Raw genomic sequence first — 26,761 nt, 5'->3', positions numbered from 1 at the left:
TTTAATGACTTCCCGTTGCTCTTAGAAGAAAGGCTGAAAGCTGTAACACGGAAGGCCCGCCCCTGGCTTATCCTGGGGCCTCATCTCTCCCCGTCCTTCAGCTCCAGGGCCGGTCCTGCCCGTGTTGGAGTCTCCATGCGGCAACGCCCCTTCCGCTCTCGCAGGCCCTTCCAGCAGGCACCTCCCTCTCCTTTGGCGGTCCTGTCCTCGGGTCTTCCCCGCCATGCCCCAAGCAAGGCCCCCTTGTTACATGCTCTCCCCGTCCTATGTGTCCCCTGATAGCATCCTGGATATGTGGGGACCGCTGGTTTAGTACCTTCCTCTCTCCTATAGATTGTAAGCTCCAGCGGGCAGGGGTCCCATCTGCTTTACTCCCCACACACTGCAGCCCCTGGCATAGCACACCGCACAGCGAACGAATGAATGAACGAAAGAACACACCCAGATCCACACTGGACCGAGTCCACTCGTGACCTCTGCCCCCGCACGTGGCTTTGCGTCAGAGACGCTGCCATTCCCTCCACTCGTGACCTCTGCCCCCGCACGTGGCTTTGCGTCACAGACGCTGCCATTCCCTCCACTCGTGACCTCTGCCCCCGCACGTGGCTTTGCGTCACAGACGCTGCCATTCCCTCCACTCGTGACCTCTGCCCCCGCACGTGGCTTTGCGTCACAGACGCTGCCATTCCCTCCACTCGTGACCTCTGCCCCCGCACGTGGCTTTGCGTCACAGACGCTGCCATTCCCTCCACTCGTGACCTCTGCCCCCGCACGTGGCTTTGCGTCACAGACGCTGCCATTCTGAGCACCTCGCTTCGTGCACAGACCCCCAGGGTCCGGCCCACCCGGCCTCGTGCCCTCTCACGCCCCACCGTTCCCCCTCTTTGGTGTCAAGAAAACTTCGGCCCAGGGTCCCAATGTGGCCACCACCTGCTTTGATAAATAGTTTTACCGGAACACAGCCTCCCTCATCGGTTTGTGTATCGTCTACAACTGCCTTCAGCTCTAATGGCAGCACTGAGCCGCTGTGACAGGGACCGTATGGACGCAAAGCCTCAATTATTTGCTATCTGGGGATTTCGGGAAAAAGTCTGCCCAGCCCTGGAATAAAGCGTCGCATGGGACACCTACTGTGTGCTGTGGGGAAAGTCGAGTAAGTGTGTCATGGTGACAAAGGGGTGGTTCAGGGTCTCGATCGGAGTGATTCTCTTATCAGCGTCTATGGTCAGCATCTTCTTCAACAGGTCGATGAACTCCCGCCGGTCCGCCTTTTCCACCAACATGTCACTCCCTTCCAAATCCGTCGTCATGTTCACCTGAAAGCAAGCGGCGACAGGTTACCAAGAGCCCGCGCGGCCTCCCTCCCCCTGACGCCTCTTAGTTTGCGCCCTGCAGCTCCATCCTAATCTCTCGGTCACCCCTTCCCAACCCCCGGAAGGCTGTGTCTGCCCCGTGGGAGGTGCTGCCTCGGGTCATCACTGCCCACCGGACGCGGCTGTTCTCTCTGCAGGAGAGACAGAGGGAGGGCACGCTGGGAAGGGAGAGGCCACTGCCGGCACCTGCAAATGTATAAACGTGCCGGGGGTACCCAGCTCCTGTTCATCACTTAGGCGGAAATACACCTCACATCACGCCTCACTGCAAAGAACCACAGGATGAAGAGAGTCCTGGAGACGGAGCGCGTGACAATGTGAGTGCACGGAATACTACTGAACAGTACACTTACAAATGGTTTAAATGATAAAAGTTATGCTACATGTATTTCCCCACAGTTAAAAAAAACAATAATTACAACCAAGCGGTAAAAAATAAGACGCAAAAAGGTTTATTTATTTAACCTTCCGAGGGAGATGCTGGGGCCTCAGCACCCTCTTCCCACCCCTACGGTGTGTCAGTCCTCTTGCAGGTCCTGAACTAGGGCCCGAATTATTCAAGTCCCTGGGTTCGCTGGGATCACCTCTGGCCAAGGCAGGCAGGACATCTGAACACAGGATTTTTCTTCCAAGAGCAAAAGCTTATACTAGGATGGCCTTTAAAAGCCTTGTTTTGTGGTGCTTTCTATATTTTCCAAGACGTGCGCGGGAAGGCGATTTCGGTTTTCTCAGGCAATCTAAGCTTCTAATCAACTGACAAGTATACTTTACTCAGAATCATGATTTTTGGTTACACTTCTCTTCCATAAGAGGTGTGCTAAGTCTTTATTGGTCTGTAGCTTTATTTCTCATTGCTTTGAAGAAAAACTCACTTTGGGTTGCCCTGATTTCAGACTAGTTTCTACCCTAAAAATAGCTGACGTTCTAGAATTTTCTCTGGGTACAAAGGTGAGAGGCTGTGGTCCCTCCAGTGAGCTGAGAGAGACTGAGTGCAGTGGGCTGAACTGTGTTCTCGCAGAAGATGTGACTCCTAATCCCCGGTACCTGTGAAATAGGGTCTCTGCAGATGGAACCAAGTTAAAGTCATACTGGAGTAGAGTGGGCCATAAATCCAATGACTGCCGTCTTTATAAGAGAAAGAAGGGAGATTTGGACACAGAGACAAGAGGGAACACAGGGATGAAGACCACATGAAGAAGGAGGCAGAGACTGGCCGGATGCAGATACAAGTCAAGGGAAACCGGGGATTGCCAGGGGCCGCCAGAAGCTAGGAGAAAGGCACGGACAGTCTTTTCCTAGAGCCTGCAGAGGGAACATGGGTTGTTGGTACTGTGATTTCAAACTTCCAGCCTCCAGAACTGCGAGAGAATAAATGTTGTTGTCTTAAGTCACCCAGTTTATGGCCCCTTGTTAAGGTAGCCCTAGGGAACTAATCATGGGCATTAAACTCAAATGTACTAATGGGCTTGAATTCTTCTCGTGAAGACATCAGTAAGATTGTCCAGTACTATTTTACAATTGGAAACCAATAAACTGAAGCCATTTTTAAAAAGCTGGTGTAAGGTTTTTTAAATTTTTTTATTTTTGGCTGCGTCGGGTCTTCATTGCTGCACACAGGCTTTGTCTAGTTGCGGTGAGCAGGGGCTACTCTTCATTGCAGTGTGCGGGCTTCTCATGCTTCTCATTGTGGCGGCTTCTCTTGTTGCGGAGCATGGGTTCTAGGCGCGAGGGCTTCAGTAGTTGTGGCACATGGGCTCAGTAGTTGTGGCTCGCGAACTCTAGAGCGCAGGCTCAGTAGTTGTGGCACGTGGGCTTCAGTAGTTGTGGCTCGCGAACTCTAGAGCGCAGGCTCAGTAGTTGTGGCGCCGGGCTTAGCTGCTCTGCGGCATGTGGGATCCTCCCAGACCAGGGCTTGAACCCGTGTCCCCTGCATTGGCAGGCGGATTCTCAACCACTGCGCCACCAGGGAAGTCCTGGTGTAAGGTTTTAAAAATGTTCCACAAATCCAATGGTATTCTTCCTAAGGCTGGCATATCATTGTTTAAGGTCAAGGTCAACCACCACAGTTGAGTAATGTGGATTTCTACCCACCATCCTACATTAATTGCTCTCGCAGAAGTCTTGCTGTGCTTGGTTTTTAAAGGGCTAACACTGCATACTCACCCACGGAGCTTACCTGGGCCATATCATCTAAACAGTTGAAAATGTACTTCCTTGCTTCTTTTGACTTAATCCCCGTCTCTGCTTCATGGTCATCTGGTGTCTGGTCAAGAGAGGCAAAAGCCCATTGGTAATATGAATTATTTCCTAGTCACTGTGACTCAAACCTGCCAGCTTCTGCTTCTCCCAGAGGGTCTTTTCCCACCCTTCGGAGAAGGAGGCTAGGATTCTTCTTAAAGTGGCCTGCGTACGAATGCCTTCCTCTCCTTAGCCTCCACACTAACTCATCCCTCCTCCTTCCTTCCCATGAACACCTGTTGGGGGCCTGCTTTGAGTCAGGTCTGGAGGATCCCCAGACGAGCAAGATACGCCACAACCCTGATAGACCTACATTCTCCCCTAAGTTTAAGGAATAAGGTCAGGTTCCATATGTGGAAAAGCAGAAGCCCTTTTTCCACTTGCTTTAAAATGTTAATTTAATGTATCAAACTCGTATACGTAGAGCTCTCCCTATGTGCCAGGCGCTATTCTAAAGCACGTGAACTCATGTAACGCCCTTCACGACCATCTTAGGGAGGGCAGCTGCCAGCCCATTTTCCAGAGGCAGAAACAGGAACAGAAAGCTTGAGGGGCCTGCCAAGGTCCCAGGGCCAGTGATGGCAGCTGGCTCCGGAGTCTGTTCTGTGTGTCCCCTCCGCCTGGGCCCGGGGTGCACACACCCAGCTCCCGAACTGGCCTCAGTCTAGGAAGCTGCTGTTTCCAATTACTATGGATTTTGGCACTCATTCATGGATCACAGGTAATTAATCCTTCAGATCTCCCTCAAGGACAGCACACCTGGAGCTGCTACGATCCAGGCTTCGATCTGGGAACAGCTGGCCAAGTGGGCCTGAGGCTCTTAACTAAGATGTAGAAGTGAACCCTGCCCCTGCCCGGCCTCGGCCTCTCCCCACCGGGACTCTTTTTCACCGGACCTGACCTTGAGCTGCTCACACTCACAGGTGCCAAACGCCAGCCTCCCGTCAATAGCCTAGGATCCTTGTTTAGCTTCCAGATCTCTTTTCAAAGTCTTTTGCCACCATTGGCCACACATTATCTTTAAATGTATTAGAATATAGTGTGGTTTCTGTCAAAAAAAAACACCCACCCACACTCTTGCAAAAAAAGAAACACCTAAAATGAACACAAAACACACTTAAGACTTGTATTATTTTCTCCTTCCCAGGAAAAAAACATTAATTTTAATTACTAGGCACAGATCAAAGTGAAAGCAAAATACGTTTCTGTTAAAGTCAAAGCATCAGAGTTTACGGTGTGCAATGGTGCGCTCCACCACCTGCCGGCCAGGACCAGCAGACCCCTCCCCGGGGCCTTCGTATGCTGTGTGGCTTAGGCTGCTTCCCTGCCTGGAAGGCCCTCTTCATCCTTCAGGGCCCGGCTCGAATGCTCCTCCCCGACCCTCTGCCACAGCGGGATTAAAGGCTCCCTCCTCCGGCCTCCCACGCTCTGTTCCTGCCGGGAACAGAGCGCTGGTCACGGCGGGGAGGCAGGGCTTGCCACACAGGTTCAGGCTCCCTCTGGACTGGGAGCTCCTTGAGGGCAGGGGGTGGTTCATTTCTCTGTCTAGTAACCAACCAGACAGGTCATTAAGATTCACTGGATTAAATCTCAGGAGTTTAGAGCTCAGAGTTTGAGCCGCAAAAGGCAGCAGGTCAAACAAAGTGGTGTTTTTTGGTACACGGGCCTCTCACTGTTGTGGCCTCTCCCGTTGCGGAGCACAGGCTCCGGACGCGCAGGCTCAGCGGCCATGGCTCACGGGCCCAGGCGCTCCGCGGCATGTGGGATCTTCCCGGACCGGGGCACGAACCCGTGTCCCCTGCACCGGCAGGCAGACTCCCAACCACTGCGCCACCAGGGAAGCCCAAGTGGTGCTTTCTGAACATTCAGATTCATCCACACCATGTATCAACCACAGTCGCGCCTGCCCCGTGGCCGAATCACAATCAGGTCCAGGACCAACGCGCCGCTGTCAAAGGCTCCCCACCGATGGGGCCTTCTTCCCTGCGTGCTGGGTGTTGGAGGGGACGCTCTTCCTACCTTCAGCCTCCACAGAGGATATGGCGAGTCTGTGTCACGGTTGAAAAACCTAGTTGTCTTTGTTCCTGCGCTTAATAAATATTCTGCTGGCAAACCCTGTGTTTGTGAAATATACCGAATCTGCAAGAAAAGATGAGAACGAGGTCAGGGCTTTTCCCGTCATCATACATGTGGTACACTGATGGCTCTAGTGTCTTGGAGAAAAACAACAATTTTATAGGGAGAGAGAGAAGTAATCAAAGGAAAAGGGGAAAGAAAGAGGAATAAAGAAAGAAAAGCGAGGCGAAAGGAAGCAAGGTTTGGGAGACAGTGTAACACCGCGTAGCCCCATCTGTACGTCAGGTTATAAATGAGGTGCCAATCCAGATGAAGAATGAGGGCTTGCTGTGCACACCTGTGCTCTCCGGACCCACCTGGTCGTACTCTGAAGCTCCTGGATACAGCGGCCAGCCCAGGAAGAGCTCTGCAATGACGCAGCCCAGGGACCACATATCAATTGCCTCACAAAATGGTAAACCAAGGATGATCTCAGGGGCCCTGGAAAGGAAGAATGGAAAAAAAATCATTAGCAACTTGGAAATGCAGGCAGGTATTTCTACATGAATTCTACATAAAATCCAGTCTTTCAAACCCAAGGTACCATTATTGACCCCCTGAAGGGCCTGTCATTCTCGAGCTGGACTGAAATGACCCCTCCACCCTTTGACTTGGCCCTGCCAATCAGCAGGGAGCCTGGCTGAATGACTGGCCGGGAAGAAGGGTAGGTCTGTGGCTCTAGAACAGACCCCCAGGGAACCACAGCTATTGACTTCGTTACCATCACACTCCAGCCAGATGAGCCGAGTATCATTTCAGAGACACTTGGGGAATTATGTTTTGTAGCTGAAAACTCGGGAAACTAACCTTTAGAGTGCCCAGTTTTTACAAAGGAATTCTTAAGTACAGGTATTCTGTTTTCAGTAATATATATAAAACAAGTGGCCTCCACCCAGAATGGGATTACATCCAATATCTGTTTATGCCAACAATCCTTAGGAGTTTGTATCACTTTCCCAAGGAAACACTTTTTTTTTCATTAGCTTCTAAAAAGTTCTCTACTATGACAATTATAGAACTCTGTTCGCGATACCTAGTTTGGGTATCGATCAGAATTCCATTATAAACCCTTTCCTAACTGTAGAAATTATGTTCCTTCACATGATAAACCAGGTTACATGCTGGAACTTCTAAAGGAAATCACCTAAACTCAAAGAGAAAATTTCACATGCAGTTGGTAATCAAAACCAAAGACCACAGAGTACCTCTTCTTTTCTAGGAATTGGTCATGATGGCTAGGGGTACATTTTGGAGAACACCACATTCAGAGTATGAGATACGAACCCAGTTTATGTTTTTTAAAAAAACGTGGCTCGAGGCACTCTGCTGATACATTAGCCCAACTTCTGTTTTCTCTCTCAACTGTCCCTTGATTAAGCCATACGGGAAGACGCTACTCTCCACCCTTTCAGCAGCCTGGAGCGGCGTGCAGGGAGCGGGGAGACCTTTCTCTGCCTGCGTTATCTTCGCCCAGCCAGCACGAGAGGCGGGGGGCGTCAGAGACACCTCCACTTGGAGCTTCAAGCTGAATTTTCCCTGCTTAAAAAGCATCTCCCCACCTGCTCCTTTAAATTTGCTCTCATTGCGAATCTTCTTTTTCTCTACATCATGGTACTGAAAAAAAAAAAACAAAACAAGAACCAAAGTGTCTTGCTACCCAGTCTTTTGACTTTTCAGGTGTAAAAAGGAGTTTCTTCACTTCCTTGGAGCTGGAGAGTCAGCACTGCCGCCAGTGCTTCCAGAGCTCCACAGTCACGATCTGGGAGGCAAGAGTGCCTGTCCTGAAGCCCAAGGCTGGGTCTCCCCAGGCTCGGGAGAAGGGAGTTGCTGCGGAGGGCGGGGGGAGCGAGCTGCTGCTTGATGGGTCTGCCCTGTGCCCATCCCCTCACTGCTGGGCATCTTCAGCTGCCAGGGTTTGCCTGGCACTTGGCCCTCTAGGGGTTCACCATCTAGTCAGAGGCAACAGCGGGCCTACGGCTAACACAAAACGCGCGCCCGGCACACGAAAGAGGGGGTACTGCGGGGAGGAGAGGCAAAGCCCAGGGCGCTTCTCAGGAGGAGTGGACAGGTGGGGTGGCCTCCAGGTACAGGGCAGGGTGAGTGCACGTCCCTCCCTGGCTTCTCGGCCATGTCGCTGCTGTACCTCCAGCGCCTAGCGCAGCGCCTGGGGCGCGTCGGTGCTCACAGTACATCTGTAGAAGGGGTGCGTCTTTCTGTCTCAACCCCACACCCTCAGCAGGTGCCAATTTTCCCTGAAGCTGGCGCCTTCTCCTTGGCAACACCTCCTATGACAAAAGACAGACTACTTGGCCTTTCCGCTTCCAGGTTTCCATGCTTAAAAAATCATAAAGCAAATGTACATATGGAAAAAAAAAAAAAAATCGCACTTCAGCTTCTTGCACGGGGGCCATTTCTGCTCTCCGTCCGGCCCCGCAGCAGGTAGGATGGCTGGCTTGGGAAATGGCCTCTCCCTCTGGGCCCAGAATCGCCCAGGTCCTGTCAGCGACTCATCCTTCACTCACCAGCCCATGGAATCGTCTTACAGAGGCTCTTCGGTGCTATTTTGGAACATCAAAAATACTTTAAACATACATGAAGTGTCAGACAAAATTTGCACCTAAGAAAGAGAGAGACTGTTCCTTTCCAACATTCCCATAGGAAGACGTGGAAAATTCTACTTTTCTACAGAAAGAGAATGGACAACTGTCATTTGCGACACACCAATGGTTAAGCTTCGATATTTCACTCCATTGGCTCTCCTGACAGTGTACATGGCTGATAAGGCATTCCCAGATGTCCAGATCCTGTGACCCTATAGGGGAATGACCCCCAACAGAGGTGTGGACACCACCCGAGTTGAGAGGAAACACGCAAGATCCCATGTTCACAGGTAGAATAATCCAGTGCCATTAGGTGTGGCTGTATACCGATCTCCTGACGTTGGTAGGAGGATGAAACGAAACAGCATCACAGGAAGCACCTAGCACAGGGCCTGGCATGGAGCAGGCAATCGACAGATAGCACATCACTTGTCTATAACGTGTCTAAGTCCACGTGACAGCAGTTAAATAAAGAGCATCCCTTTCCCTCATTTTTAGGTCCATTTCCTCCTTATAAGTTGAGAAATTAGGAAAACTGTTTAAGTATATTGAAGCATACGCATTAAACATTTTTGCTTCATTTATTTATATGAAAAAGGTACAAAGATTAATATGACCAACAAACTAAGTCACTACCATTTAGCTTTAGAAAGAAAACTGCCCATCCGCAGCCCACCCCCTTCCTCCTACCGGGAAGCACAGCTCTAAGTCTGCATTGCCTTTCACGGTACAGTCTCTTCCTCACCCAACCTCCCCCCGGCCAAGTCCATGTCTCCATCAACCACACAGCACACTAATAAAACAAGTGCAAGGTTCACGGCCACTCCCAACTTGGGCAATAAATCTGCAACACTAATCAGAGAGCACAGGAAGAACTGTGCATTTCTGGAAAAATGTTACTCAATTTCTCTGAGTTTTTATTTCACCATCTATAAAATGTGATTATTAATCTTGCCTTTTTTTTTTCTTGCCTCTACAGCAGCTTGTGAAGATAAATTATGGTCGGTAGAATTATAAGGCAGTTTGAACTCCTTGGAAGCAAGACACTTTGTTAGCCCATGGTATTTTATACTCACTGATATTATAAGATGTACTTGAACTGAACTGCAGTGAAAAAAGCCTGTTCCCACAAATACATGTAGATTGAAAGTAACCTCGGTATGGCTAGGGCAGAAGCAATCAAAATGTAAAACTGTATTTCAGATGGGTTGTTAAATCTTATGTTTCCACCACAAAAATAAGGAGACTTGGAAATGCTGACATGCTCTCAGAGCCACTATTTGAGCTGGTGACCCGGAGTAGAAGGCAAAGGATTACATCAGAGCAACACAGGACCCGAGAAATGGCAGAAATCTGAGGGCTACGAGGAGGCTATTTTAGAGAAATTGGACCCCAAAGCCCAAAGGATCTGCATGGAAGACAGCATGGGTTCATACCATGTCTGGGGGATCCAGAAAGGTCCAAGTGGAGATCAACATAGCAACAGAGGCCTGGCTAATCTAAGGTCAACCTGGGACTTGATTTTTAAAAAGACACAGCTTCCTTGGTGAACAGGAGATGTGAAAGAAACAGCTCTGTCTTTGGGGTGCTAGAAAGATGAGGTGAAAGACAAAGGGACTCAGAGATGGAGTTCCAGGGACAAAACACAGGGTGTGGTTGACCAGGAGCCCCCTTGTTGTGTGAGCCTGCACTGAGCCAAGGTAATACGGAGACTGTCCTTATTACCAACGGCCTAGCCAAACACTGTGCGCCCTAAGAGCTCCAGACACACCCCACAGAAGAGTATTTCAGCCCTGTCATAAGCTGAGGACGGCATGTCATCTGACGGTACCATGGCTCTGACTCTAGAAGGAGAGCCAGGAAAGACACCCTGCTTGTGCCTGTGGTGGTCCCAGCTTGATGTTACATATGCAACAAAATTGTTGCAGAGAGGTTCTAGAAGTTCTAGCTTGGGGCCACTGTTGATATCCATAAAACTGTGTGTGAGCTGATGAGGATTCAACACCCTCACTGGTGATTCTGCTGTAATTGAATATCTCCAGCTCTCACCAACAGAAATGCTCACGACATCAGAACGAAGTACCACATCCATATGGAAAGTTGATTTTATATATGTATATATATATAAAAAATCAACTTCGGTTGACTGTGGGTTTGGCTGTGGTGTTGATGGCATTCTCACGCCACACTGGAACAGCCTCCCAAAGGAAGCGAGCTTCCTTGATTCAACTGACCATTTTCAGTACAATGTTACAATCAGAGTGGAAGTTTTTTGGATTTGGATTGGCAATGAACATCCTGGCTTAGAAGAAGACTTTCCTGGTGTGCCCTAAAGAAATGTATGTATCTCTCCACTCCCATCGCCCACCCCTGTGCCGACCCTTGGTTCCCAGCACTGCTCCAACGCTGCAAAGTGCAGGGCCAAAATCTAACCTTCTTGATTATATACCAGAAAAAAAGGTTGGATCTAGAACTCAAGTGACTAAAATCTCCAAAGGCTTCTAAATGATGCTGGTGTGAACTGGAAACCAGTTCCCAGGAATCTGGAGGATAATCTGATGTCAGCCTCTAATTCCTTGTAAACCTCAGTAAGAAATGTTCACAGGAAAAACGACTTGGACTCCACAATGGGTCATTTCAAAGACATGCACACTGCCCTGGCCTTCCTTATCCTCTTGACACGTATCACTGTACTGTGTCTACTCGGCCCATCCCAAGCCCTGTATCTCCCAGTCTGGTCTCTGGGGCTTTTACCATGAAGCCAAGGATTGCTGGAGAAAGCTGGATCTTGCTTTCCAACACCCCAAAGGACTATAATGTTATCAGAGCTTTTTTTGCTTTTTTTTTTTTGCGGTACACGGGCCTCTCACTGTCGTGGCCTCTCCCTTTGCGGAGCACAGGCTCCGGATGTGCAGGCTCAGCGGCCATGGCTCACGGGCCCAGCCGCTCTGCGGCATGTGGGATCTTCCCAGACAGGGGCACGAACCCGCGTCCCCTGCATCGGCAGGCGGACTCTCAACCACTGCGCCACCAGGGAAGCCCTGTTATCAGGTTTTATACTCATACTTTTGGCCAAAGAACATGCTCAGTAAATGTCTGTGGAACCACCTGTCAGCCAGGGAAATGGAATCTCAGGTTTCAGCACTATCTACACATAATGATTCATGTTACACATGTCCTGCTCCAGGTTCTTATAACGTTAAAAAAAAAAAAACTTTGATTGTGAAAGATAACACACATACCAAGAAGTGCACAGAGCAAAGACATATAGCTCCATGACTTATCAGAAGGCAACGCCCGGTGTCACTCCCAGCCGGGTAGAGAGACGCGGTTGGCATCACAAAACCCCTCCCGTACACTGTCCCCTGTCCGCACGCAGTGGTGACGTACATCGAGGTGCAGACTGCACGCCTCCACCGGGCTCTGCCTTCTCCCGGCTTTGCAGTAACGGGCTCAGCACAAAGGCCCGGGGCGGCCGGCTGAGGGAGAGGAAGGAGACAAAACCTCAGACGTTCCTGTTAGTTCCTTTGGTTGACTGTTTCTTCTGCTTTGCTGCTAGTCTGCTGACTGAAGCTGAGGGTTAAAACCGTGCGTTTAGGGCTTCCCTGGGAAGCATGCTGATACCGGGAAGGCCTAACCCATGTTGTCACACTGTCACCCTTGTCTTCCCGAGGCCACTCCTCTTTTCTCTGCGCTAGGAGGGAATCTGGAATTTCAATTCCCGTGGACCAGGTGTAGACGCGGCCCCTCCGCTTTATTCAGAGTGGTGACGTGTCACCCCCAGCGGAGTGAAAGTGGGACATCAGGCCGGGAGGGAAGGCAGGCGGGCCTCCTTCACACCTTTGAGTTAGTGAATTCAAAGCTCACTAAGAAGGTACTATTACTTACCTATGTGCAAATTATCCATTTAAATGTAAAACTTTCCATGGGTTAACATTTAGCTTCGACTGGCTCTGTAGTGAGTACTCAGAAACGTTTGTCGGGGGAAGGGTTGAACCAGCACAAGGCTGGAGAGTCAGGATGCTGTCCTCCCGGGGGCCCCTGAGCGCCCAGCTCTCAGCAAGTGAACGGTACCAAAGACAAGGCTCATCCTCAGGTTATTTCCTTTCCTACAGCACCAGCTGGTCCTGTGGCTCGTGGGGCTAAATCATGAGGCGTCTTTATGGCTGATGGATGGGGGTAAGGAAGACAAGGCCTGAAGACAGAAACCTGTTCCTTCTCTGAAAGGGAGATGCATTTGGCGTCACTGACTGGAGAACTACCAATGGAGAGAGCGGGCGCCGAAACCTGAGACAGGAAAAGGAATCCACTGAGTGAAGATGCTGAACACACGCTGGGGAGTGAATTTCCCCTGCAGCCGCAGGGATATTCCCATTTCCTAAGAGGAGGCTTCCCTCCCGATACTGCGCTGTTCGTATAGAATTACAGAGAAAGAAGGGCCAAAACCAGCTAATATGCTACCTAAGCAAGTTTTCGACTAAAGTCAGGGGCCATCCTGGCCGACTGAGTAGGTTCTGGCCCACAAGGTGCGGGATGCGTCCCGTCTCCAAGCGGACAGGCGTGAGCAGGGGAAGGCGAGGCTGGCTTTGCTCCCTTGGGCACGTGCACACCGTTCTGGCTTTGCCAGGAGACCAGGCGGGCAGAAGAGGACTGAGGACACATCCTTCACCCAAGTCTACAGCAGGACATGCTGCAGGGTGGACTTAACCACGGTCTGTTAGGACCCGCCACGGTCAGTTCAAGGAGGCCGCACCCATGGCGGCTGGTTGTCGGTTCCGGCAGGAGTCAGGACGGGAGAGTTTCGCCAAACAAAGTGGGCATACATCCCAGGTCTCCAACCAAGGGCAGCTGATTTAGGGAAAACCTTCCAATATTCACCTCTTCCTAAAGGAACTGGAAAACAAAACAAAACGAAACTCAAGCTTGCTTTCTTGTGCTTGCTTGTGTCACGGAGGAAAAACGAAGCTGGCTCTTTGCAGCTGATATCAGGGGCTGCCGGAGAGCAGCGGACACACCCTCTGAGAGGCCCCTGGACCTTCAGCTCCTGCGGGACAGAGGGACAGAGCCCACGGGGGACAGCCCGGGACCTCACGGCGACAGATCCACAGCACACTGCAGACGAGAGCCCGGAAGACGTTTCTGTCGGTGGAAGGGGAGGCGGCTGTCCTCGCAGACGAGGATACCACTGCTCATCTGCCCAGAAACTGTTTTTCTCATCATAACAAGGAGGCTTCTTTGTAATCCAAGGGATGAGACTCTTGGATCTTGCCTCTGGAATGGAGCAGCCTTCAGCAAAAGAGATGAAAATGTTCACTTTGTTCTCTCGAGCACCGAACCCCACTCCAGCCGAGTGAGCTAACCCGCGTGTGGAATCAGGGCGCTGCACACCAATCAGCTGGGGCTCAAGAGGGGGCGTAAAAGGAAGGGAAGGAAGGACTCGAGAGGGAGGGAGGAACTGACCTGCTGGGAGCACGAGAGGAAACAGGGCAGACCGCCCTGGACGCCCTCAGGCATCCCCCGCCTCCTCCACTGCCACCCCCAGTCTGCCTCCTTGGAAAGCACTCCTCTGGACCGCAAGGTTTCCAACTCGAATCCTGCTTCCTCCAGAGCTCTGCCCTGAGGCTCTCTCCTATTCTGTGTCCCACGTCTGTCTCCTGACGATTCCAGCTTTCACTCATCCCTGCCCTGATAATTATTTCTTAAAACGAGAAAACTCTTCTGGCGGCTTCTCAGCTGGACTGGAGGCATCTTGAGGCAGTGGATTGTTCATTATCCATCCGTACACCTGGCACAGGTGCTGTGGGGTGAGCTCTCCACAGATATGGACAGTCATGCTTCACACTCACAGGCCGGGAGAAGCGCCGGGCTCACTCTTTTTCCTACCACAAGCCCCACGCAAGATGTAGCAAACGCTCAACATACAGATGCGCGCTGCACGGAAGTGATGGTCTGAGAAAGAAGTAAACACGGGGACTTCCTACTATTTGTTGTTTATGTATTTATGGATGTATGTGTTTATGTTTAAGGAAAGAGAAGGGGTAGGGAACAAGCAAGCCCTTTCTGGTACTTCTCTGACAGTGGGGATTTCCATGGAGAAATCCGAAGAGAAACCTATAAAGCTTTATTTATTTTTAGTGGGAGAAGCTTGACACGGGAAGTTTGTATCCTTAAAAGATACGTCAGCAGAGGAATGGTGGCAGAAAAGGAGAAACTATTTATCTGGAATTGAGGAAAGGAATAGCAAATGTAGATGGGAAGAGAAGAGGCAGCCAGGGAGATTTTAAAAAATACAACTAAAAAAACCACAAGCAATTAAATGGATGTTTGAAAGAACGGCAGTCATCCTTGGTATGAAGAGCTCAGTTTTTGGGGTTTTTTTTTTTTTTGCCAAAGAATAAAAATTTTGAAAAATCATTTAAAGTAACCGAGCGGCTGCTTGTCACACTCGCCTCTGTAGAGTGTCAGCTGTGTAAGTAGGTTTTTGTACGTACACATTTAGGCTTGTCCTGGATTCCCCCATGAGATCAAAAGTTCCTTGAGAAGAGAGAGCCTATATTTGCCTCCTACGGAAGTGCTGAGCTGCCGTGCAGCCCGGTGGTGCTCTGCACACAGCAGGTGTTCAATCAGTATTAACCAACTAAATGGAACTAACCAAATTCCGTCCCCTCCGGTTTGAAAGCCTCTGACACAGAACTGTCTAGTTCCTTTTCATTCAGCCTCAAAAAGGGTCTGTTTTTCAAGAAACAAAACAACACCAAATACCCCAAAGATTCAACTCTAGATTCAACTTTGAGGCTAAGTGGAACAATTCTGCCTGACTCTTTAACGATGCTTACTTGCGTGAAAATCAAACAGATGTCTTCCTTCCTCTCTCTTCTGGGGTCCCCTGACTTTACAGAGGCTGATAGGCTTCAGATGATCATAGAGCCCAAAGTTACGGGCCATTGCCGGGGACTCACAGTTCAGACCAGGAAATCAATACCAGTGGAGGAAGTGTGGAGTGTACAACACCAAGTATTTCGGGTTGCAGAGAGGAAAGGTTGATGAAAGAAATAATGGCACACATTCCCCAGCCTAGTTATGTTTTTTTTTTCCTCTGCGATTGCCTCAGTAGTTTAGATGAGTCTCATTCCTGCATATGCACCTTAACATCTGGTGAAAATGAGTCTATTCTGCAAGCTGGGGCTTCAGGTGCATCATCGGTTCCGTCATCCCTCCTACTGAGAGGCCACGTCTCACACATTTCTCACCGGCCCATCTGCATCATCCCCGAGGGCCACTCGCAGGCCTGTCTTGCTTGGCTGGGGGAGCCAGCTTTGGGAGGGAAAGGCAGGGGGCAGAGGTGGGGAAAGGATGCTGCAGGGGTATTTTTTCCCTGTACACAGTGTTCAGTATGGACAAACACATGTGTAGCCTCTGTATTTATCATTAATACCGGGATGAAGTAGTGACTAGATTTTACTATGGGAAGCTGCAAAGCACGGGGCGGGGCGGGGACGGAGTAGGGGGGACCCGAAGCGGGGGAGGCGGGGGCGGGTCAGGAAAGCAAAACCCCAAATGGAAGAACGCAAACGCTAAAAGCTGGCATCTGAAGGTATTATTCAAAAACAATATGGGAAAAGGCAGAACTGCATTTCCTCTGTTCTTCTAAGGGGAAGTTCAGAAAAAGGTCAGAAAGAGAACAATGCAGGCCATCTATCACAGCAGCCTCTAACCTAGAAAGGTTACTTACCCGCCTGCAGCCTCATTTCTCAATTCTGTAACTACCACCCCGCTTTCCACAGATGGCACGCCATCACGGCCTTATGAATTATGCATGTCATTTCCATTTAGCAGCACCCTTCTCGGTGACCACTGCTAAGGCAGAGTGGATGGGACGGGGCGGGGCGGAGTAGGCCCCTCCCCCAGGTGCGCAGGCAAACGCTGCCCCCTCCACGCCCCTGAGCCCCGCGCATAGTGCGCACGCGTGGACTCGCCTTGTGCTCCCCTTCAGTTTCTAGCGTAAGGTTTTGTTTATTGAACAAATAAGCACTAGCTACCAGCGGGGATTTTCCTAGGGGAAATCACAGTGGGGCACTTTTCCTTCCCCTGAACATTTGTATTTAGGAGAAATATGGTTAAAATGAGTATTTAGGGTGGTCTTAAAGGAGGCAAAGGCAAGGTGCAGCATGTGTGTGTGTCTATGTTTGGAAGTAGCAGCAGCTCCCACAGAGGAAAGGTGCAGAGAGAGACTCTGTGTGTGTGTGTGTGTGTGTGTGTGTGTGTGTGTGTGTGTGTGTGTGTGTGTGTGTGTGTGTGTGTGTGTGTGTGTATGTTTGGAAGCAGTAGCAGCTCCCACTTGGTCCTGCAGTTGGAGTCGGGGTGGGGAGTTGCACAGGGGGTACCTGAAATAGATCCTGTGGCAGGAACTGAGGTCACCCCTCTCTCTGTCTGACCCTCTGATAACTGGCACCCCTCTCCTACCAATGCAGAGGGCCCCAGGGAATCTCAGGGGGCTATTTGTCTTCACAAATGCTATTAATATATCAAAGAGGGTACTATTCTTTGTTCAGGACACTACTTCTTGGGGATTTTCCTTTCAAATCTTAAAAACACCGTTAGGCTCAGTAGAGAAGTGTCACCTCTGGCTACCGAGAGAACACGAGAACAAGGAAACCCCAACGAAGCAGACAGAGGGAGGCAATAATTGAAAGGGCTCCCTTGAAAAGCAAATGGTACACCTGAGTCTATCACTCTAAGAGGTGATACAGGTAGAATTTTTAAATCTACTTTTAAAAAGTGATTTTTGACACATTCAGGGATGACAGTTTTAAGATGGGCTATGAAAATAGGATATTTAATTTCTGAGGTTGATCTCAAGAACACAGTAGTAAATGAGATGAATATTAGGGACAAATCACTAGGACATAAATATTATTCCCTTAGGTTTTTTTGGGAGATCAAACACTACTCTCAGTGTTTGATCATCTGTTTAAAAAGGATTTAGTGACTATTGTGAGCACGGCTGCGACAGCTTCCAAGATGGCCCCTAGTGATCCTTACCTCCTGGTATTCAACAGTGAATCCCCTCCCACATGAACAGGGCAGATGTGTGTAACCCACAGAATACTGCAGAAATGATAACATGTGGCTTCTGAGACTAGGTTATAAAAGATGTTGCAGCTGCCACCTTGCTCTCTCTTGGGTCACTCACTCCGGGAGAAGCCAGCGGCCACGTTGTGAGGACGCTCAAGCAGTCTTACGGAGAGACCCACACGGCAAGGAACTGAGGCTTCCTGCCAACCACCAGCACCAGCTTGCCAGCCATGACAAAGAGCCACCGTGGAAGATCCTCCAGCCCAGGCAAGTCCTCAGACGACTGCAGCCCCAGCTGAGAACTGGACTGCAACCTTACGAGAGAACGTGAGCAGAACTGTCCAGCCAAGTTGCTCCCAAATTCCAGGCCTACAGACACTGTGAAATAATACATGTTTATTGTTGTTTTAAGCCAATGAATTGTGAGGTCATGTGTTATGCAGCAGTAAATAACTAACACCCACGTGTGACCACACCTCTAAGAGAGGAGGGAGCACGCAAAAGCAGCTTGAGACTTGTTCATCAGACAAGCCTCAGCTGAGCATCTGCCTGGTGCCCAATGCTGTACCTGACGCTCCACCTGGTCCCTTCCCTGCAGGGACAGACACTCTGGATGTCAATCAACGATCACCCTCTTTTTTGTTTTTTTGCAGTACGCGGGCCTCTCACTGTTGTGGCCTCTCCCGTTGCGGAGCACAGGCTCCGGACGCGCAGGCTCAGCGGCCATGGCTCACGGGCCCAGCTGCTCCGCGGCATGTGGGATCTTCCCGGACCGGGGCACGAACCCGTGTCCCCTGCATCGGCAGGCGGACTCTCAACCACTGCGCCACCAGGGAAGCCCCGATCACCCTCTTAAAAAGGTAGGTGGCACGATGAAAGCGATGCCCAGGAAGGACTTTCAAGTGCCCAAAGGCAGGAAGGCCTGAGGGATAGAGCAAAGGTTGCAAACTGCTATCCCCATAGGAAGCATCTGACACAGACACGTAAACTGTTTGGCTGTAAAGAGTTAAAAACTTTTTTTGGAATTAGTTATTAACATTTAGAAATCGAGTGAAATCTCCTAAAAATCTGGATTTCCAGCTTCTCTTGAAAATCCAAAGCTCTCTTGAAAATCCAAAGCTTTGCCAACTCAGGGTTACATGTCTGTGCTTGGCAGCCATCAGCCTGGGCCAAGTAGCGCTGCCCCCTTAAATGGCGCCCAGGTGTGCCCCCTGCTGCGCCCTCCCTGCTCGCTGAATTTCGCTGACTTTCCCCGACTTTCCCCGCCTGGCCCTACAGGCATGTGGGTTTGCAGCCCTTAAGAAAGAGGCGAGAGGCAAGACAAATGGGGTAGCTAAGCAAGATGATTGTTTTTAGCTATATCCTGGGGACTTTTGAGTGGTAGAAAACTAGTTTTCTTTGATTAAACAAAGAAGGTTTAGTCAACAGCTACCCCAGAAGCAAGGGACACTTTAGAACTTAGAAGGAATATAAAACAATTATTACACTTTACACTGAACAGCATGAACTTTAAAAGGATCCCACGTGAAGTGTATACAGTGTGTGTTTATGAAAGTCTCCATTATATAAGACCTCAGCTGAGAGGAAGTGTGATGCTGGAGTCTCACTCTGCTGACCTGGCTTTCTACTATAACAATAATTTACAATAACAGAAGAAAGGAAGGCTCTGGCGCCATAACCCAGTGACTATCTGCCGGATTCTTCCCTCCTACAAGATACAATAATATACCCTTTGTTGGCCCTCGCCCAACTCTCCATTTGAAATAGGATTATAATCAGTTTTCAGAGTGGCTTACTCAGGAATTAACTAGCCAACCCCTGGATAACTGATTCTTGAACAATTCTATACAGTCCTTCGCTAATTTACCGGAAGAGGAATGCAATGTTAACAACATCGTGCTCTTAAGAATGTCCTTCTGAAACACTCAAGTGCTGGGTGGGAGGACAGGGGCCCTTGGACTGGCTTAGAAAGCTGCTCAGGGTGGTTTTATATAAGAGCAAGAGAAAGACACTCTGCCTGCTTCCCCACCCCTACCCCGCCCCACGCTCAGGGAACATTACTGAGTGATTACGTCGTAAACGCAATCATCAGTATTTACTGAGCTCCTAGTGTGTTCCAGACCCTGCTACAGGGTGATACAAAGTCATGGATTCTGTTCTCAAGAAGCTTAACATCTGGTGGACATGTAGAGAAGGATGAATACAGACAGAAGGGATATATGTCAGATGGCCACCAAGTTTACAGAGAGCAATCACTGTCTTTCACTCAACAAAACTTACTGAGCATCTGCTCTGTCCTGGGCGCTTAGTATTTGGCAATAAACAAAAAAGGTGGTCTCGCGCTCACGGGGCTTACACTCTAGTGGACTTCAGTGACTCACTCCAGGCTGGGAAGGACACAAGAAGGTAGGATTTAACTATGACTGCTAGGGATGGGTAGACTTTCAGCTGACTTTAGAGGGTCCAGAGAAGGCAGAGGGCCTGCAGATTGGAAAACTATAAGCGAAGGCGCAGAGGCAGGAGAACACAAGGAATGTCCAAGAGAACAAGCAAGGGACACGATGGGCTAGGCCGGCATGAGTAACGGGCAAAAGACACCAGGGCAGCAAAACTAACTCTGCCTTTCTGGGGCCCCGGCCCTGAGGTAAGACAATAAGCTATTCTTCGATTCCTTTACTCAGAAAGTACAGACACAAGGGTGTTTGTCTCTAAATATGAGTAACTGGAAAAGGTGGGACTGAGACTTATTAAACGCTGTAACATGGATGGTGGGATTAGAGATCTGATGGGACTCCCAGGCTCCTAGCACATACCGTAAACGCCTGACACACCGACCTTGGAAGGAGGCCAAGGTCTCCTGCTGGAGATGCCACTGAGAGCTGAGAAGTGACAAAGGAAGTGAGACACGTGGCCTCGGGGAGCACAGCCCAGGACCCCCCGCCCCGCGTGATGCACATTGCCAAGTTTTCTGTCGCGTTAGCGAGGCTTTTCCACCTGGGCAGTGTTTCTTCCCTCTCAAAGGTGGGGAGGGAAGAAGCAAACCACGCTCCCCCCCGCCCCAAAGTCCGCGTCTGTAACAACCCGAGACGGCTTTACGCACGTGCAGCCCAGCATGTTCGGTGACAAAGAGGCGAAACGGGGTCCCAACGGCGCAGAGACCTGACGGGGCCCGTGTTCACGTGGGCTTAATGGTGCGGGACACAGAAAAGCGCCTGCTGCACGAATGCTGCTCTTCAAGGTAAACATCGTTCACCACATCTTTGGAGCTGCTTCGCGCATTTAGGAAGGGGTGGGTCTGTTCTGGACTAGGGCTTCACTGAGCCTGTCATCTGGCCCCCTCCGCCCCCCAACCCCATGACAGCACCAGCACTGTCTCCACGGAGGGGATGGCAGCAAGCGAGACTCCGATTCTTACAAATTCAGCAAAGTTCTGTTTTTGCAAAAAGCACGCCCGTCTCGATAATCCTGGTAGTATCAACTCTCAAACCACTCCTTGGATCACCCACCCAATATTTATTTTGGGAACAGTTTAAATCAAGAGAAAACCTATTTATTTAATAAGTTAAACAAAAGCCGTTGAAAGGGTTCCTTGTGAGCGGGAGCCGGGATGGGGTGATTTCTCAAGTCCTCGCCAACATCATGGTTCTAGGATTCAATTCTGCTTTCCTTCTGAACACACGCAGTTACACAGGCACAGGCAACACGGAGCAGTGGAAGATCACGCATTTGCATGAAGGGCTGTATGACTGCGGAGGGAACCCACGCCGATCAGAAAGCGTCCCTGGGAATGAGGGTCTAAGGCTGGAGCTGAGGGCTGTGAGCAAGTGACTGAATTCCAGGTGCCCACAAAGTGCAGAGTCAACGGCAACAACCACTCTTAGTTGAGGGAACACCTTCACGATAAATGCAAACCAGGGAAACAGCGGACAGAAGTACTGAGAAGGCAAGAGCAAATGAAGCAATTTATGATGGAGAAGCAAACGTCAATCTTCCCTTTGGAACAAAGGGAAGATGTACCATCAGTTAAGCTGTAAGCCGCAGTGCAGAGGAGGTTAGCAGAGCTTCGTGGGGAGACGAGGTGGGAAAGGCCTTCCTCTGGAGGTGGTGGCCAGTTCCTGGGCTCCCGGAGATGCAGGAAGGAGGGACCTGCAGAGCCGTCTGTCTCCTGCTGTAGCCGCTGCACCTCATCCCAGGCTGCAAAGTTTTTGCTTCGGGTTCAGACGTGCTCGCTCCCTCTTTCTTTTCTCCTTTCCCTTCTCTCCTTTTTTTTTTTTTTTTTTACTTTTCGCTTTTGGCCGTGCTGCGACGCATGTGGGATCTTAGTTCCCGGACCAGGGATGGAACCTTGCGCCCCCTGCGGTGGAAGCTCGGGGTCTTAACCACTGGACCGCCAGGGAAGTCCCCCCTTCTTCCTTGTTAGCAGTGCTGCCTGCGCCGCCCTCCCTTTCTTCAGCACGTCCCTCTTCTCCCCACCGACCTAGAGCCCACACGACCTTCCTCCTCTGCCCAGGTAACTCACCCATCCAATTTAAGACATATCATTAGATCTGTAGTTTAGAAACATAACTATTAATAGCTTATGATTAAGATTTTAGAGCAAGCGCGTTCTCCTGACAGGCCCCCAGAGAACCAGTCAGAGCTGAGAAGGCTGGGGGCAGGGAGTCTGGAGCCCGGCAGATAATTTCAGGGGAGGCCCACCCTAAGGAAACTAGGGAGCCTGCTCTCATACCAGCCCTGACCTCCCTCTGCGCAGACCCGCTGGCCTTCTCCTCAGTTCCCACCCTTAGCCTCCCCTGTCTTTGATAACAGACCCTGATAACCTTCAACTCTTTCGAAGTCCATTTAGATTTAGAATGTGCTTTGCCAGCTCTCCACGGATTTCTCCCATCGCTCTTCTCTTTCCTTTGCTGCCTCCTCTTCCTTCTCTCTCTTCGTCACTCTGGACCCCCATCCCCTCCTGTGGGACTGGTCCACTGTTGTTCACTGTCAGGCACTGGCCGTCAGACAGGTGCATCCCCGGCCCCAACCTCTCGGCCTCTAGGTCCATATTCTCAAAGACGGAAGTATCTCTATTCGGATGCCTCAAACTGAACTGTCACCTTCCCCCTTCGAAATGGGGTTCCTTTCCAGACCACCCCATTGATCCCAGTAGAACCATTATTTTTTCATTTCCAAAATTAGGACCCTCAGGTCATCTCTGCCCATAGCATCTTCCCTTAAATCGCAAGTTTCTGCTTTCTTTGTTCCTCAGTCACCTTTTCCTCTTCCTTCTCAGTGCCACGACCCCCGTGGCTTTATCCAGATTTCTGACAGAGTCTCCTGGCTGGTTTGCCTCTAATCTTTCTCCCTTCCAATCCCATCTAAGATGCTGCCAGACTTGTTTTCCCAGAACCGCTTTCATCATACCAACTTCCTTCGTCCAGAACCAATCTGCTTATCACATGCAATCCAAATTCGAATTGCCTCCCAGCCCCTGAGCAGCCATTCCCGTCTCTTTATCCCATCCTGTCTCTCTCTGTTCAATTCATAACTTCTTCTTTCAGGCCAGAATCTTCCCTTCTTACTCCACACTTTTGTGTGTGTTGCCTTCTCCACCTGAAATGCCTTCCCCTCTCCGATTCAAATCTGAAACATCCTTGGGGTTCAGCTCCACCCCCTTTATTGGCTGTCCCTCCAGGCCTCACCCAGGCTCTGCCCCATCAGGAGCCCCAGACTGCTCTCTGCCCCCCTTGCCACAGTCTCTCCACAGGAGGCATTACATCAGCCCCAAGCCTTCTGTTAGACAATGTTTGCTTTGCCATCACAGCTCATGATCACGCTGTTTACAGTGGGTCGAGTTGACCCAAATGTCCCTTCAGACCTCATCTACTCAATTTTTCACTTTACTGGTCCAAACTCTCGGGCCTGACCTCTGTGGAGCTTTCAGACCTCACCTTTAGCTCATCTCTAGATAGGACAGGACCTGCACGTTCTGCCTGCACCCAGATGACCCCTGGCCAGAATGCCCTGCTTGCTAGACCCTCGCTCTTGTTGGTGTATGGTTATGCAGTCCTATCTCTGCCCAAGATTCAGTTTCATTTCTTCCCCCAGGAACTTTTTTGGTGCATTCCAGAACTTTCTTCTTTCCCTTCTCTCACCTTCCATTAAACCTAATTGTTTCTAGGTGTGGCAGTTTGATCCCTCCAATTAAGCTGTTAGCTTCTTGATGGGAAACCATGGCATCTTCTTTTCCTGGACACCCACATCAGAGGACCCAGTGTTATATACTAGGTGCTCACCAAGACACAACTGGTTGTCCTATTTTGTCTCACACCATGCACCTGGCCATCATTCTTCTAGATTCCCTTTAAAAGTTCTGGATCAGCGATCGGGAGACCTGGGTTCTACACCCAACTTTGCCATGTACGTACTTTGTTTTCCTGGTTGAGTCTCTTAATTGTTATGAGCCTAAGTTTTCTCAAATGTAAGATGCTAAGAATAATTCCTACCTGGTCACCTTATATATTGGGGTAAAGGTCAACAGAGTGTCAATATACGTGAAAGACTGTTAATCGTAAGCTTAGTTCACTCACTCACTCAATTATTCAATGGACACTATAGAAATGACAAAGCTGTTATGGGATGATGAGACAAGAATTTTCAATCCCACAAAGTTATTTTCATGGAATAATTTCCATGAGAAAATGGGAAGGCAAAAACAAAATTTTCTTCATAGAAACTAACTAATGCCAACACGACTAGAAACCAATACTAAAAGTTTTGACAGGGGTGAGCCTTTGGAAGCATAGATTTGGTTTACTAATAAAAGACTTCATCTTGGGTAAAGAGAGGGGACAGTTGGGGTTCTGATGGGTACAGCAAAGTTGGGAAATGCTTCAAAGGTGGGTAAGACCTTGTTTTGTACATTCCCAATCCCCAGTGCCCATGAGGCCAGCTGCTTTCTGCAGTCCTCTTTAGGCAGAACCCCAGTAGGTTGCTAAAATACCTGATGGTTTTTTGTTTGTTTGTTTTTTGGCGGTACGAGGGCCTCTCACTGTTGTGGCCTCTCCCGTTGCGGAGCACAGGCTCCGGACGCGCAGGCTCAGCGGCCATGGCTCACGGGCCCAGCTGCTCCGCGGCATGTGGGATCCTCCCGGACCGGGGCACGAACCTGTGTCCCCTGCGTCGGCAGGCGGACTCTCAACCACTGCGCCACCAGGGAAGCCCGAGAAACTGACTCTTTACACACAGTGGATGTCTAGGGCGGCAGGGCTTCATTCTGCCCTGAAGCCCTGGCTGGAGAAGGTGAGATGCCGACCAGTGGATGTGTTTCTCAGTGAGGCCAGCAGCACGTGGTCGACCAAAACCAATAGGGCCCCTGTTTCTTTGCTGCCACCAAGGGCAAGGGGGCAGGAGGGACTTTCTTTACTCAGGAGCACCGCCTTAAGGAACTCAGTCGATTTTCTATACCCCTGTGTCCACATTTCCCTCGCTGCCCTACGTCTCTCCAGGGAACATCCCTTTTCCTCACCTTCTCCCTGACTTGCATCACAATCAGGCCATTCAAACCAAACTCTCTACTCTGCACTCAGGTACGCATTTCACTCAGCTGAAGATTTTCACGGGCACAACTGCACGGCATTCGGTTCTTTCTGTACTTATTGCAAGTCTTAAACAATCCTTTTCAAGTCCATCCTTTTGCATGGTTCTCCAGGCCCTGAGCCCAGGGCTCGGCAGAGCTCCGAGCCCAGGCTGTGGCTTCTCTAAGTCTAAAGTGACGCTCTTCCCTGGGCTCCTAGGGTCCCAGGCCCGGCCTGCGGTTAAAATGATCATCAAGTCACCACCTCCTGTCATCCTACAGCTTCTGAAGTAGGAACCCATCTTCTCTTTATTCCCTGTCCTTGGCCTACACCTTTCTAAGGGTGGGTCCCTAGCCTGTAACCTTGTGGTGCTACAGCTGCATTCCATCTCTTTCCTGCCCTTCCTGTCTTGCCTTTATTCCTTTATTCAGTTCTCTCTGACCCCTCTTCACACTCCATCTCCATTCGGGGATACAGCTCATCGTCACTGGTTTTGTCACTTCTAAAACAGACCTCTTTACAGCTTCACAACACATTACTGAATGATAAAAGCAACCCCTATACTTCAACTCCCTTATTTATAATTTTTTTTTTTTTGAGGTACGCGGGCCTTTCACTGTTGCGGCCTCTCCTGTTGCAGAGCACAGGCTCCGGACGCGCAGGCTCAGCGGCCATGGCTCACGGACCCAGTCGCTCTGCGGCATGTGGGATCTTCCCGGACCGGGGCACGAACCCGCGTCCCCTGCATCGGCAGGCGGACTCTCAACCACTGCGCCACCAGGGAAGCCCCCTTATTTATAATTTGGATATTGAGATTCAGAGTAGCTTGCTCCACAGCTCAAAAATCACCTTTGCATAGTTTTCTTTGGCAAGAAAACTTTTTATCAAATACAAGCCATTCACTGGCTGGCCATATGAACGTTCCTGGAAGGGCCATCCCCCGTGTACAGCCTAACCATTCCTGGGTGCTACTGTCTGTCTCCTGGGGAACCAATAACGGGCGGGAGTGGGGAGAAGGCAGCATTGGGGGAAAAAGAAAAGCATTGGGGGCTTCAAGTGGGACATCGTAGACATATGAGAAAAGTAAACACAATTTTCTGACTTAGAACTTCAGAACACACTCAAATAAGTCTTATTTGCGTGACCACAGCTGACTTTGCTGTCATGTCTACCACAGGACATGTGCTTTTCCCTTACACACGATTCAGACTTTCTTCAAATCCTTTCTGAAAAAAGAAATAAGAGAAACAGAATTAAAATCATTGTTTGCTCTCTGCCCACAGGCCATGGGGACAGAGGCTGATCTGAGGTCTGCTGTTGCCATATGGCCTCCAGGGCTTTTTACACTGGTGAGTTGGACCTTGCACCTGTGATCACTTGTCCTCCACAGCCCAGGTGTTTCCAAATCCTGTTTCGATGGCTGAACTCATTTGGGACTCACAGTTCTGTAGGCCGGTGCTGAGAACGGAGTCAGGCTGCCTCGTGCCCAGGGCTAGCCAGTCTAGATACTTAACAAGGAAAGAATTATTCCAAGAAACAGAAGGTATCTGAGTTTCCCTGGCAGATCCGGTGACAGAGAAACTCCCAGCCCTCAGATCTTGGCAGGAGATAGGAAGTGGCTTGAGCACCAACAAGGGGAGCTGTGTACAATGGAAGGAAACAGAATCTGAAAAGTCCAAAGAACATAAACGTGGACGTTCCCTTCTCCGATTTGCTGTCTCACATTCCACAGGCTCATGGCTTCTAACAGACACTCTTTTTTTTTAATTAAAAAATTTATTTATTTATTTATTTATCTTTG

The 26,761-nt window shown here is 50.0% G+C and overlaps 1 protein-coding gene across 8 annotated transcripts in view; it reads right to left on the bottom strand.

Moving 5' to 3' along the window:
* HIPK2 (homeodomain interacting protein kinase 2) overlaps nucleotides 1-26,761 on the bottom strand; it is a 200,581-nt gene that overhangs the window by 61,774 nt on the left and 112,046 nt on the right. For all 8 annotated transcript variants that reach the window (XM_049715069.1, XM_049715064.1, XM_049715065.1 and 5 more), the window contains exons 3-6: nucleotides 6,044-6,167; nucleotides 5,631-5,750; nucleotides 3,550-3,636; nucleotides 1,132-1,316 (exon numbers count right to left, since the gene is read on the bottom strand). In XM_049715069.1, the coding sequence (XP_049571026.1) occupies nucleotides 1,132-1,316; nucleotides 3,550-3,636; nucleotides 5,631-5,750; nucleotides 6,044-6,167 (516 nt within the window). The remainder of the gene's footprint in view (nucleotides 1-1,131; nucleotides 1,317-3,549; nucleotides 3,637-5,630; nucleotides 5,751-6,043; nucleotides 6,168-26,761) is intronic.

This window comes from Orcinus orca, chromosome 9, assembly GCF_937001465.1.
Source record: "Orcinus orca chromosome 9, mOrcOrc1.1, whole genome shotgun sequence".
NCBI lineage: Eukaryota > Metazoa > Chordata > Mammalia > Artiodactyla > Delphinidae > Orcinus > Orcinus orca.
The sequence above is the reverse complement of the archived record's forward strand: the minus strand, read 5'-3'. Positions and strand labels throughout refer to the sequence as shown.